Source organism: Ananas comosus, linkage group 7 (genome assembly GCF_001540865.1).
Source record: "Ananas comosus cultivar F153 linkage group 7, ASM154086v1, whole genome shotgun sequence".
Taxonomy (NCBI): Eukaryota; Viridiplantae; Streptophyta; class Magnoliopsida; order Poales; family Bromeliaceae; genus Ananas; species Ananas comosus.
Window position 1 is genome coordinate 972,869 of NC_033627.1, and position 14,201 is coordinate 987,069.

Here is a 14,201-nt window from a genome sequence, read left to right on the forward strand (position 1 = left end):
AAAAAAGGCACAAAGTAGTACTAACTAGCTGTGATGCAAATGGTGTGATCTGGAGCGATGCGCAAAATTGAAATAACCGATGAAATTGAATCTTCAAATATTATTTATTTATTAGTACATCTCATTCTTGATCTGAAATTTTTTTTTTGGGTCCAAATCCTTTCCATTTTTCGAAGCTTTTGTCTAATATTCCTGTAGCATTTTCTTCTAGAACCCATACTTTCTTAGTTTATGTCTGAGATGAGAATGATTAGCTGGAATACAAAGTCTATTAAAGGAACAAAACCATCTTATCTTTGCTATTTATACTAAACGAAGCACCAACAATAAATTTCAATTAATATGTATGGCACCTCAATTTTGTTACAAATCCATAACCTAATAATATGGTATGTCTAATTCATTTTGCTTAATGAATGAAGCAGATAGTTCACTACCTATTTTTCAAAAAAAAAAAAAAAAACAACTAAATATTCAGCACCCACACACAAAAAAACAAGGGGTTATCTCTTAAAAAAAAAAAAAAGTAAAATACCAACTGGGCATTGTACTGTAGGGGTAGATATATATGGGCATATTTTAAAGCGAGAACCAAATTCACAGCATATAAAATTTAAAAGAGATATCAAGGCAATATATAATTAGTGTTGAATTATATGTTGGCTCTCTTGTTAAGTGATAGAATATTATAAATTACAAAATGGAGTTTACTCCGGGGCGAACCAAGAGATATCTACAATTAAAAAAATCAAGGAGCTTGTTAAGTGGGTGTGGATAAGTTATTGTACTTAATTATTTTCAAGATGTTGAAATTTTATATGTTCATGGAATAAAGGAGAGATCGAATATGATAATCTATTGAATGATAACTAGGTTAAAATTGATATATACTTGCCAGTTGCCACTATAGAAGTGGGGAGAATCAAAAGCTCCAATAAGGGATTTCCTAATTTAATTTCTACCCTCATAGGAGTCATGTAAGAAATATTATGTACAAAAATATTCAAAATGTCACCTATGGGAGGTTATGTAAGTGGAACCATGTTAATTTGCTAACAAAGTAAGTGGAATCCATGAATAATGTAATACTTTTCCATTCACTTTGCTGGATTCTGCATCGTTTGCACTAAATGTTGGGTAGACACCTAGTCACTTGCTTAAATCACCAGCATTCGCGGAGTAGCTATTTAGAAATTATAAAACTTTTTTTTTTAAAATTTAATCATTATAAGGAGGGCTTAGGCTCAGTCCGTTTATTTTCATAATAAATTACATTACATACTAAATATCATAATACCTCAGTTGAAAGAGTCCGGTTACAATGTTTGTAAAAATATCAAACACTTGATACTTGTAAATTTTTCATCGTTAAATCTAACATCTTGACCATTTATACTCGTTAGATTATATTATTCAACAACTAGTCACTTAACCCTGAGGGCATTCTAACAATATATTTCGTAATTTAAGGGTTGAAAATTTACAAGTATTAATAACTTGTACTTTTAAAAGTATAGGAGCTCAATTCCATTGAAATATAATCTCAGTAGTCTCATATAAAAATAAAAAAAATATATTGCTGTGCATTAGCCACACTCCCTTTGCGCACCAAACGGCCCATTACTGTGAAAATCCTCTGCTCCAATGGGGGTCGATAAATGATAACCAGGCCCACTGCACACGTGACCAAACTATCCCGAACAGTGCAAGTACTAATTGTTATAAATGGGCCGGACCGAGACGGCCCATTTACACCATTACCTCGACTCAAAAGCTTCAGCAAACTCGCTTCTCACTCTCAAACCAAACTGCCCCCAACAGGATGGAATTCGCTCCCGAAGACGAAGGCCGAAGCCTCTCCCCCGAGTGCCCTACTCTTCTCCTGGTTCGCGACCCCAAAACCCTAGTTCTTCGTCTCCCTCCTAGGGTTTTTTGCGAGATTTTAGCTTCTAATTTTGTGTTTAATTTGTTGCTTGGATCGTTTGCGGTGTTCGATTAGCCGGGGCTCTCGATCGGAAACGTAGGGCAATTGGCGGTCGACCTCTTGATCGCGTCGACGAGGGCGAAGAGAGTTGGGTGGCTCGATGCGCCGTCCGTGTTGCCCTGCGTCGGGAACGACGCGTACGGGCCCGTCGCCGAGGGCGATCTCGCGCTTCCTCTCGAGGGTAATCTCTTTGCTTGATCTCTTGCGTTGTTGTATCCTCGATCTTGGATCGTCTATGATGGGTTCGCCAAAGTGTTTCAGTATATTGATTGTTCCCAATGGCGAGTTATGCGTTGTTGATTCATATGTTCCCTTTTGAGTGCGGTATCAACGATTGAAATGTGATTGGTATTCTAAGTATCAATTTAGCGTGTAAAATTAGCCGCAAGAGTACTTTGAATATTATTTTTCATTTAGCGAATGTCATTTGTGTTCTTAATTCGGGGATTCAGCTACATTTATCAGAATTTTATTGTGGAAAAATGAGAATCAGGGGATTTTCAGTTGGCTTCAAACTGTAGAGGTGTTTTCAAATTGTCACAGTAGGGTTCTTCTTGACCTCATTCACGGATGTTGTTTCTAGCATTGGTTTCTTGTTCATCAATTCATGTCTTTAAACTTTGATCTAGGATTTGCTTCAGAGTACTGTCGATATGAGGATTGGACCAATATATTACAAAACTGAAGAACTTGGTAATATATTTGCTTTCTTGGTGGATAAGCTGTTGTGCTTAACTGCTTATAGTATTCTCGTATGTTAGTATGCTGCTTTAGTTTTCGAATGAGTCTCACTCTATGTCTAATGACTTCATTCAGCATTGGTTTCTTGCTCTTTTGGAATAGCACACAATGTAGAGCAATAAATTTCACGAGTAACGTGAAGCACAAGTCAGACAAGTTAGTTAATCATATTAAACGACTTTCTTTTCATTGCATTGAGGATTCTGAAGTTATGCTTTCCATTTCTTCTCATGATTCATAATATATTAAGACTAACTGAACATGCTTGCTGAACGCAGCTTATGAGTCTCCGCTTCACGCAATATCTCTTATTCAACAAAGATCTCCAGTTATCAAGGTAAGACCCTTAATTCTCTACTCCTAGTAGTGTTTTTACCATGTTCACATTCTTGTTTGAATTTAGCTCCTATGCTTTTAAAAGTTCCAAGTCATTGGTGCTTGTAAGTTTTTGGCCGTTGGATTAAGGGATGTACGGTTAGGATGATAGTAGTCCCTTAGGGTTGAGTGGGTGGTTGGTTGAATAGTATGATCTATCGGGTGGAAATGGTTAAAAGGAGATCTAACGGCGGAAAACTTACAAGCACCAAGTGCTTGGTGCTTTTAAAAGTATTATAGCCGAACTCTTTTTGTTTACTACTTTCTTTTGTTTTTAGATTGTGTCGGGAGTCATCTTTTTTTTTTTTTTGAGCCGTTGGGCAGGCCTAACATTGTTAGGAATCATCAATTGCACCAGAGGCTAGGTTTTCATTAAGTAGGAGTCTGATATTCCATGTGCATTTTACTAGAGCAGGGCAAATAGAATAGTACTTCTTTGCCTGTTGTCAGTTTTTGTTACCATAAAGTAGATTTGAGAGACTCATTATTTTGCATAAAGTCTACACCAAATTTCCAATTGATTTACTAGCAAGATTTTTTCGGCGGTACTACATATTGTTCCTTTGAGATTATAGATATCCTGGTACACTTCCTGAAAAAGCCTTAACTGGAAATGAAGAATTGCATGTTCTACTCCTAATGCAAATCTATGCGCAGAATATAGTTTGATCTGAATAAATGCGGATGCTAGAAATGGAAGAGGAGTATTGTGATATTCTTTAGTTTGCTCCCTGGCATTGAGGTGCTGATTTTCCAAGTTTTTAGGTTTTTCAAAAGTTAGAGATTCAATCTTTCTTGACAATGGATCTTCTGTAAGGTGTTCCAAGTAGGGTTACTTCCGTGTTCTAGATTTTGAATTTTCTTGTCATGTTGAAGACTTTGACTCCTCAGGAGCCTTCTGCTGTGCTTTTGCAACATGCATTAATTATGTATACCCATGTTCAGGTAAAATAATTATCATGATTCCTATGTCGGATTTAGACCCTCATGGCTTTGGCCTTGTTGTGTACTATGATCTTGCTTCTGAGTTCTGACGACAATAGAGAACATGGTCTAGAGGTTCTGAAAATAGAAGAAAAGGTCGGGCACATAAGAGGTTTCTGTTCTTTGCTTTTCAATTTTTGCTAATGCTGGTACCTTTGTTCCCTGATATGCAGATAAATCTGGGAACAAAGTATAATTAGGAGTTGAACTTAAAAGTCTTTCGATTGCTTGGTGGATGAGTGACAAAGTAGCTTAGTGCAGATATAGTTTTTCCAGTAGTCATAGGGACAGCGGTAGGTGGCATTTCCATGAGCAATTTTTCTCTTTTCTTCTGTATGTGCTGATTTTATTTCAACTGTAAATGTAATATTCTGAAAGAAGATCATCTAGGCAACTAATGAGATAAATAATTTGATCTGAATAATTCATTGCCCATTTATTCCATGAAGGTTTTTTGCAATGTGAGATCTTTTCTAGTATAGGTTGTCCGTTGGTCACATAGGAACTACCTTACAGGCTGCGCATTTATACAGGGAATGATGGTTACATTCGCAAAGAAGTTTGCCAACTTCTTAGTCAGGAGTGGAAAGCAGCATGTCATTGTTCTCTCAAGTTTAGATTCTGGTAGAAGGAAAAACATTGATGCTTCCAGGTGCACAAGCTGTACTTCTTACTCCATCTGCTTTAATATTTCACTCCCTCTGTCATGCTTGCTTCACATTGATGTACATTTTGTGATGTTACATGTACCCATTTTCAGCGGGATGCAGATATATTATATCTCAAGCGTCAGTGATGATGGAACTGATACTGATTGTGAAAACTTAGGGTTTGAAAAGCTTGCCGAATATAACCCATCTCAGAGACGCTGGAAGTATCTGACTTCTCTCACTGAAGGTGCCACCCCCCAAGAAGACGTGATCAGTGATGAAGATGAGTTGCTTGAAGATGACTATTATCCGGGCTTGCCTTTTGCTGCGTTATTCTCTTGCTGCAAGGTTTCACATGTTTTATTCATTACTCCAAAGTACTTCCGCTTTGTTCTCCTTACAGTTCTTATTTGGTTCTTACTTCCAACCTGTTGATTAGGCAAAAGGTTTGAGAGTTACTTGTTTACTTTGCTACTGCTCGGAGGGGGATAATATAACAGATTCCTTCCAGCTGGCTGCAGCAGCTTGCAAGCTTCTCGGTCTGAACCCGGACAAATTTCGTGGTAAATTTGGTAAAAAGCTTTATAATTCTAGTTTCCTCTTCTTTATTCCTGGACTGGACATGCCGCAAAATCAAGCTCTTTTTTACCACTCAAGTCTATAGAAAATGTCATATTATCTGGTTTCTAAGTTATACCTCTGTACTTATTCCAGTCTTTGTATGGTTTCAGAGGTTATAATTTGGTAGTTCTGTTTCATTTCATTCTTATGGTCTTCTTTGCTCGGATTTATTCAGGTAATGAAGAGGGTGGATGGATTACTCCTCTATCATGGACAACAGTTTATGGGCCACCACCTGATATGTCGCTTTTCTAGTCTGAACTGATCCGTGATACCATATGATCTACTTTCTAGCGGACAAGAATCCAATAATTGGTAGGAACTAATTTTCTCATTAATTAAGTGTGCTATCTTAGTTTTTGTATTTGTTCTAGAAGTACCGAAAGAAGGGAATATTTTACACAGAAGCAGCTCAAGAGAACACCTTTTTTCCTTTTGGCTAATAATTTTTTATATTGTTAAATGTTGATTGGAGCACCATTTGGAGTTTATAATGATAGTTATTTTCATTGCTCAGGTACAGCAAATTCTGAAAAAAGTTATAAGAGACAGAGAATGATGCAAACATAGTGGTGGGTTCCAATAAGGAAGTTGGAACTACTTCCACTTCATAGTGATGTCCCCATACTCATCCTCTCTCCACTAATGGCGAAGGTGTGGACCCTCTCCGTGTCATGCGTTCTTGAAAGTTTGTGTGAAATGACCCACTAGCAAGTAATTATAATTTCCTTTGAAGTTAAGACATTTCCATTTAGCCCGTCCGTTCAAACATTTTGAAGTTTTTTGAGATTCAGGGTTGGACAAAGTTACCAGTAACACCGGAATTGGCTTGATTTGTTGCTCGTAGAGTATATTTGGGTATATATGTCCACTGTATCCTCCACCTTTTAGAGTCTTTTCTGTTTGGTCCAGAGCCTATTACTGGGCGATTGCATGAGGATTTTTTTCCATTTCAAAGTTGTCCAGAGAGAGCAAGTGTTGCAATAGAGGCCAAAGTCTGAAAGGTTAAGAGCTAACTTGAAACTTGGACGGAGGTTTGAGGATCTCCGATGTAATTTTTCCTAACATACTTTGCGGTTAGTTGTTTGCCGAGCTACCTTAGAGGGCTAGTGATGGGAAGTGCTCATCATTTAGGGCTAGTGTGAATTCCTCAAGGGTGATTTCTTAAACAACACGGTTCTTTCTTGTTATTTGATGAAGACGTGTTGAAGGTTAGTCAATACGGAGATCCTTTTTCAGAAATTGCCGAGTTTAGTTTGGAGGATAGTGAACAAGCTGAGTGGTAATGGTGATAACACAGCTTGAAGAGAAAGAGACCTTTGGAGGGTTTTTAATACAGGTTACTCAAATAGGGCTCCACGTTATGGAATGAAGATTAGAATAGAAGATCATTGTCACTATTATCATTTAGTCAACTGCTAATTTTGCAGGTTACCTGTACCTATCCGTTGTAGGCCCTCGCTTAGGAAGCTAGTGCAATTATATAAGCAATCGTGATAGGAACAGCTTGTTTATGATGTTGGCAATTATTTGTAATATATCATGGTATAAGAATTCCATTAAAGGTGGTAGTAAATAGGCTTGTAGATGAAGCAAAATAGCAACCATCTTATGTCTACGACGTTAATTAGTTGTAGCCTTCAACATTAGTGAATAAACTTATCTACGAGAACACTTGCTGGACATGGTTTCCAGCTGATTCATCTAGTTGAGACCCGGTAACCTAAAACTAGGTAATGGTGCTATTCGTGGAATAAAAAGGGCTGAAATCTTGAGTGAACAAAAATCTAACTGCTCTTTGAGTAACAATGCTTTCTCTATAAATATCAGTTTCCTTTCAAATATGGGTAAAAGTTAATGTTGGTACTACGCGGAGAGAAGGAAATGATGAATTTCCAGTAGTGGAAACTTAAGAAAAGGCTAGTACGAATCTCTCTATTGATCTTGTTACGATTTGGCTTTTGATTGATTTTGGATCCGCACTCGGCGGCCTGCATCATGTTTCGTTTTAAACTCTAGAACCAAAATTTGAATAGATTGCAAGTCGAGTATAGATTTTTTTTTTTTTTTTAAAGGCACTCAAAATATAATCTAAACTTATTAACATGAATCAAATTCCAATCCCCATCGATACCCAAGTTCTAACGAGGCTAAGGTTGAGGTTCTTGTACAAAACCAAAATAGCAATTTTAGGGCACGCTTACAACACAAATTAAACCAGGGGGCACATTTTTGTAGGTGTGCTGCATCGGGAGATAATCTTTTTTAACATATAAATGAGAATAGTTAGCAAAGCATTTTATGATTGGCAATTGGAGTTTTAAGTTTAAGATCTAATTGCTTCATGCACGAAAAATAAAAAAAATACACGAAAAATAAAAAAAAAAAATAAAAGAAGCAAGATTTTCTTTAACATCTTTTCAAGCTCTGTGAGATTGGATATGTGCCAATCTCATTGTTAGGGATAATTGTTACAAGAGACTTTTCCGTACACGATAACCCCTTTTTTTTTTTTTGAAGTTTACTCTTTCGCCCTCAAGGGGACAACGGTGACCAACAAACGCTGAAAGTTCCTAGTTTGGTTTAGGACTTTTTTCTGTTCAAAAAATAAGAGTTTTTTCTTTGTTCTTTTTTCCCCTAAGATAAGGAAATTGGATCTTTGTTGTTCGTACAATTATACTGGTGGTCTACGTTTTGTGTTAGAAAATAACACATATAATCAACTAAATGTGCTAAAGAACCCACAGGGCTAGGACGAAGAAAGATACGCTGTTGCTTCAAAATTCAATGGTTTTGACCGAGGAGAGATTGGACATTCAATTAGACATGCAGGCTTAAACAGAGGGAGATATAGAAATTATTAAATTTGGTTAGTTATCATCTCTCTCTCTCTCTGTAAGGCAGTGAGTGGGCTGAGAATTCCGATTCCAAGGATTGTTTGATAATATTTTATCTGAGAACTTCATTTCTAGATGTTATTCCGTTGTGTTTAGTTGGGAACGGTGAAATTAGTTAGGGTAGGAGTCTGTGGATATTGAAATTCCATTATTCCATTATTCCTTATGGAATTACTATCTTCGAAATGGATAGTTTATTACTGAGGAACTTGTTCAAACATCAAAACATTGAAAACAAATATATAGGATCCGCTTTCAATATTCGGCATCCTTAAATCATGAACTTATTAGTTGTTATCATATATTTTTTGAGAGAAAACTAGTATATTATTCGTTTCACTTAAATCTTTTAAAAAATAAATTTAGCTGGGAATACAAACCAATTAGGTTTCAAATTTGAGACTTTGTGTATCAACTATTAAATCCTTTGACTGACCATCTCTAGCACAACTGGCAAAGAACTTGGCAGTTGGTACCCGAGATTTTAAGTTAAAATTCAAGTTGATTCACATTTCTAACTAAGTTTATTTTTAAATTAAATAAACGAAGCGAGTAATATGCTACCTATCTCTCTAAAAAAAAAAACTATTAAATCCTTTGTCTCTTGCATTAGGATGGTTGGTCACGTGTAGTTGTTATTGGTTTGTTTTTTTGTGGTTGTACAAATCAGGGTTTAATAGCCTTGGATCAGAATCCATGAAGTCTAAAATACGAGATTTAAGTAATCTGGATTTGATATACTTGGATTTAATCAAACTCAACTCTAAGTATCAGATCAAGTTCGCACAAATAAATTTTATAACTAATAAATTTGGATCAATCAAGATTAAGCAACCTATGGCGGCATCATGTTTACAGAACAGGGACAAATAAAATTGATCAGCAACAGATACGTTGGGTACGTCAGCGTTCTAATTCATTACATTCTAAGAACTCACATTGATTAGATAACGCAGTGAGCAAGAAACAGTAGCGTCCCATTAAGCTCCCCTCCTATAATTTTTTCCTGGAAATTATTTCTAGCTAGTAACGGGATAGCGTGGACGGTGGAACTGTTTTTAAGCAGTGCAGGTTGCGGAAAAGAAAAGAAACGTTAAGTAATGAATATCTATTAAGTAATCTTTCCATATTATTTACTTAGTCTACCTTGTCCATTCTTTTATCAGGGAATTTATCTATGTATTGGATATTTTTTAAGGTCAAATCATGCCACGTATTATTACATTAATTGTAAATAAAAATGAATAATAATTCCAATCAGTGCATCTAATTAAACTATTATTATCCTTCTGAGGTACCACCAAGATATTAACGTCGTATTAATAAGGGACAAGGTAGACTAAGTAAATAATATGGAAAGATTACTTAATAGATATTCATTACTTAACGTTTCTTTTCTTTTCCGCAACCTGCACTGCTTAAAAACAGTTCCACCGTCCACGCTATCCCGTTACTAGCTAGAAATAATTTCCAGGAAAAAATTATAGGAGGGGAGCTTAATGGGACGCTACTGTTTCTTGCTCACTGCGTTATCTAATCAATGTGAGTTCTTAGAATGTAATGAATTAGAACGCTGACGTACCCAACGTATCTGTTGCTGATCAATTTTATTTGTCCCTGTTCTGTAAACATGATGCCGCCATAGGTTGCTTANCCCCCCCCACGATCCCCAGCCTCCTCTAATTATCTAATCCAGTTTATTCCCAAGTTAGTTAATCTTATTCTCAACTTGCTATCACCGAAGAAAAGAAATGCTTCTTGGAATCCTCCTCTGTATAGCTTTCTCTCACCTTATTCTTCCTCGTGCGGGCGCCGCCGCCGCCGCCGCCGCCAATTGCAGGCGCACCTGCGGCTCCTCCACCGTCCCCTATCCGTTCGGCTTCTCCGCGGGATGCGGCATCCGCCTAACCTGCAACTCCACCAATTCTATCCTGGTGGCCGAGACTTATCCCGTCTGGAACATCACCCCGGATAGCCTGCTCCTGGACGTGGCCCCCTCGTGCGACCGCCCCGTCCGCGCCGCCATCGGAGTCCTCTTCGGGCCCAACTACGCCATGACGTGGAGGAACGGGCTGTTCCTGCGCAACTGCACCGCGACGGCCGCGGCGTCGCGGTGCCTCCTCCCGACCTCGCTGGCGACGCAGATATCCCAGCGGAAGGACCTCGCGAGCTGCGGCGAGAAGGGGGACAACATCACCTGCTACTCCAGCGGCCGCACCGACGGGTTCTTGTCCCCCGGTAACGCCACCGCCAGCGGCTGCGGCTACGTGTTCACGTCGGTGCTGTACTCGCCGGGCGGCGGGGACGAGGGGGCGCAGATGCCCGCGATCGTGTTCGGCGCCGCCGAGCTCGGGTGGTGGCTCAATGGCCCCTGCCGCTGCTCCGCCAACGCCACGTGCGCGCCCGTGGCGGTCCCGGGCAATGCCACGGGGTTCAGATGCAGCTGCGACGCAGGGTTCGTCGGCGACGGGTTCGCCGACGGCGACGGTTGCGTCAGAGGTGAGTCAGTCATGAGCCTCCTCCTTTGCGGCTGGCTTAGTAACCAACCGCTTAATTTTGAAACTGAAGTAGGAGTAAGCAAAGATTATACAATTAAAATGATTTCAAAATTCACGTACAAAATGATGGATCTAACATATTTATTGTGTTTTTTTTTTAGAAAAAAAAAAAAAGAAGAACTGCTCCATCTTTTTAGTATTATATTATGTTTTAGGGCCAAATAATTGACCCGAATTTTGGGGCCCGTTTCTGTGGTTGGGGTGAGAGGCCAATGATTCTTTGCCCCCGTCCGTACCAAATCAAGCTTTGGCGCCATATCAATTAACTTTGTTGACTATTGTTAATTTCCTCACCATTTGCACTTAAAATTTGTGATAACATATAGTGGTGTTATCAGAATTTGACGTTACTAATGGCAAAACAGATTCATAACCCAGTCGATACTTAAATAATAACTTGAACCTGCTTTTACCAGTAGTGTTATGTTATAAGATCATATGTTGAAATGTACCTTTTCGATTAACCTGTTACTAGGTGTTACAAATCGAATGCGATGTAGGTGATGATATAAATTCTACGCCATGTGGGTGTTATAGTTAAGACATTTAAGGGATGGGATTACTCGCTGAGATACAAATTCTGATGATAGCTGAGTCAACTGCCATCGACCAACCACATGTATTTATGGCATGGGGACGTTCATCCTACGCCCCCCCCAAAATTCATCTTGGCTAATGAACTTTGAATCGGTGTTTCTTTTCTTTTCTCATAGAGGGGAGATTGAGTTGTTTCTAATGATAAAGACGTAGAGGGGTATGTCGTATGCGTAAACATTTGCAGCTTTACGTTCATAATTTCAGAACAATTAAGTTCCGACAGGTATAATAAATGTATATGCGACTTTATCAGTACTGAAACAGTATAATGTCGTCATATATACATAGGAATTCAACAGAGTACTACTGTTTTTCTTTTTTAGTCATTTAGTTTCTATTAGTTTTAATGCTGCAGCGGCTGGGAGATGCGGTGCTTCAAACAGGAAGAAATTCGGCGATTGCGGTGGCCGTGCGAAGGTTGGCCTTCTCATTGGAGGTACTCAATTCTTCCTCGCTCCAATTTAATGCTACTGAATAGTAAAAGAGCGAACACCTACATGCGCCCAAACACACGTCCGTAGGTACCAAAGATGCAGGATTTACCGTATATTAAGGATTTTGGGTCTGTTTTATTCTGCTTTTCACTGGTTAAAATATTTAGCAAAGAAGAAGTAAAAAAAAAAAAAATCATGGCATGTACAATATGTGATTCAGCAGAATCTGACATGAAAGCCACTTGTTGGGAAACAGCTGGGCCGAGAAAGCCCAACGTAATATTCTGGCCCAGTTGTGAGATGGGCGTCTGTTGTATGCAACGCGATGGATTGATTTTTTTTTTTGAGAGATAGATAGCACGCTACTCGCTCGCTTCGTTTATTTTATTTAAAAATAAACTTTGCTAAAAATATGAATCAGTTAGGATTCGAATTTAGATCTCGGATACCAATCACCAAGCCCTTTGCCACTTGTGCTAGGGACGGTCGTCATGGATTGGCTTTTTTAACTATAGTTTTGTTGCATGGCTGCTTGTCGTATGGTGTGAAGCAGGGATCGTAGCCGGAGCTTCTCTGCTGCTGGGCCTGCTTCTTCTGCTGTGCAGCGCCGCTCGCCGGCGCAAATGGGCGGCCTCCTCGGAGCAGACGAAGCACCTGCTGCGCCTGTCGGAGGCGGCGTCGTGCCCCGTCCCGGTCTACTCGTACAAGGACATGGAGCGCGCCACCAACGCCTTCTCCGACGCCTACAAGCTGGGCACGGGCGCCTACGCCACCGTGTACGTGGGCAAGCTCCCCGAGGGGCTCGTGGCCGTGAAGCGCATCCGCTGCGGCGACCCCAGCTCCCGGTCCTCCTCCGCCATGAACGAGATCCGGCTCATCTCCTGCGTGCGCCACCCGAACCTCGTGCGCCTGCTCGGCTGCTGCGTCGACCGCGGGGAGCAGATCCTCGTCTACGAGTTCGTCCCGAACGGCACCCTCGCGCAGCACCTGCGCCGCGGCGGCGGCGTAGGGGGAGGGCTCCCCTGGCGGGCGCGCCTGGGCATCGCCGCGGAGGCGGCGCGCGCGGTGGCGTACCTGCACACGGCGCTGCAGCCGCCCATCTACCACCGCGACATCAAGTCGACGAACATCCTGCTGGACCGCGAGCTGCGGCCGAAGATCGCGGACTTCGGGCTGTCGCGGGCGGGCGTGGCGGCGGAGTCGTCGCACGTGTCGACGGCGCCGCAGGGGACGCCGGGGTACCTGGACCCGCAGTACCACCAGGACTTCCACCTCACGGACAAGAGCGACGTGTACAGCTTCGGGGTGGTGCTGGTCGAGATGCTGACGGCCTTGAAGGTGGTCGACTTCGAGAGGCCGCCCACCGAGGTCAACCTGCCGCCTCCGCCGGCCGACGCCGACGCCGCCGACGAGGGGGAGGGAGAGGGGGAGTGGGTCATGGACTCCGTACGCAGGGTGGCGGAGCTGGCGTTCCGGTGTCTCGCTTTTCACAAGGACGTGAGGCCCTGCATGACGGAGGTGGCCGAGGAGCTGGAGCGGATCAGGCTTAGCGCGCCCCCGCCCCCGCCCCCGCCCGCGCCCGCATCGGAGGAGGAGGAGGAAGAAGAGGATGTTGTAGAGGTGTTGGGCTCGGGCTCGGAAGCGGTTGAGAAGTTGGAGGGGAAGAGGAGGAGGAGGAGGAGGAGGAGCCGGGGTGTGAGATTGGAGGAGAAGGCGAGAGTGGATTCGCCGGTTTCGGTGCAGGAGGTGTTGTGGGTCAGCGAGCACAGCTCCTCTCCCTCCACCAATGGATCCATGCCGCGTTTCGTGCTGTGAAAAGACAAAAAAAAAAAAAATTATAATCTCTCAACACTACCCCTGCGGTCGGTCGCAATTCTCTATTTTCGAATATGCAAAGTTGATATATTATGGCTCCATTTTCTGTTTTTTCGTTTTTTTAATGATTTTGAGCGATCAAAAACGGGGAAGTTGCCGAGTATCTATTTGACCGTGTTGCAAGCGATTTTATTTCTTTCTTTCTAATTTTTAAGTGTCGGATGTAGCATCTAAAATATTATAACCTACACTAACATTTCTTTCTTATCGTCTTGATTTTAAATGATTTTGAGTGAGAAGTGCAAGCATTAATTTTTTATAGTTTTTTATTTTAAGTTTTATTTGTCTTTTTTTGTTTTGGTTGTCTTCTATATTTTTCGAAGCCACGTTGCCTCAAGCCCTGTAGCTAAATTTATCTGTTAAATGAATAAAGCGGGTAACGTACTACCTTTTTCTCTCAAGAAAAAAAAAAAAAAAACATTTCTTTACAAGAAAATTGAGAAAGGCGCAAAGAGTATATAGTACATAATCTTTTACTTAAATCA

At 40.9% G+C, this 14,201-nt stretch overlaps 2 protein-coding genes across 5 annotated transcripts; both read left to right on the forward strand.

Annotated features, from left to right (window-relative positions):
• On the forward strand, positions 1,751–6,312 carry LOC109713421 (proteasome assembly chaperone 2). Of its 4 annotated transcripts, none has more exons than XM_020237484.1 (8): positions 1,751–1,885; positions 2,000–2,165; positions 3,004–3,062; positions 4,567–4,736; positions 4,845–5,082; positions 5,174–5,306; positions 5,531–5,670; positions 5,873–6,312. In XM_020237484.1, the coding sequence occupies exons 1-7, from the start codon at positions 1,823–1,825 to the stop codon at positions 5,608–5,610; spliced, it is 909 nt and encodes a 302-aa protein (XP_020093073.1). In that variant the 5' UTR covers positions 1,751–1,822; the 3' UTR covers positions 5,611–5,670; positions 5,873–6,312. The 4 variants fall into 4 exon arrangements, with proteins under 4 accessions (XP_020093073.1, XP_020093074.1, XP_020093075.1 ...); XM_020237485.1 differs by having other exon boundaries at positions 5,174–5,297; XM_020237486.1 differs by having other exon boundaries at positions 4,618–4,736.
• On the forward strand, positions 9,914–13,973 carry LOC109712649 (wall-associated receptor kinase-like 14). Its single transcript, XM_020236341.1, has 3 exons — positions 9,914–10,751; positions 11,763–11,843; positions 12,395–13,973. The coding sequence occupies exons 1-3, from the start codon at positions 10,004–10,006 to the stop codon at positions 13,654–13,656; spliced, it is 2,091 nt and encodes a 696-aa protein (XP_020091930.1). The 5' UTR covers positions 9,914–10,003; the 3' UTR covers positions 13,657–13,973.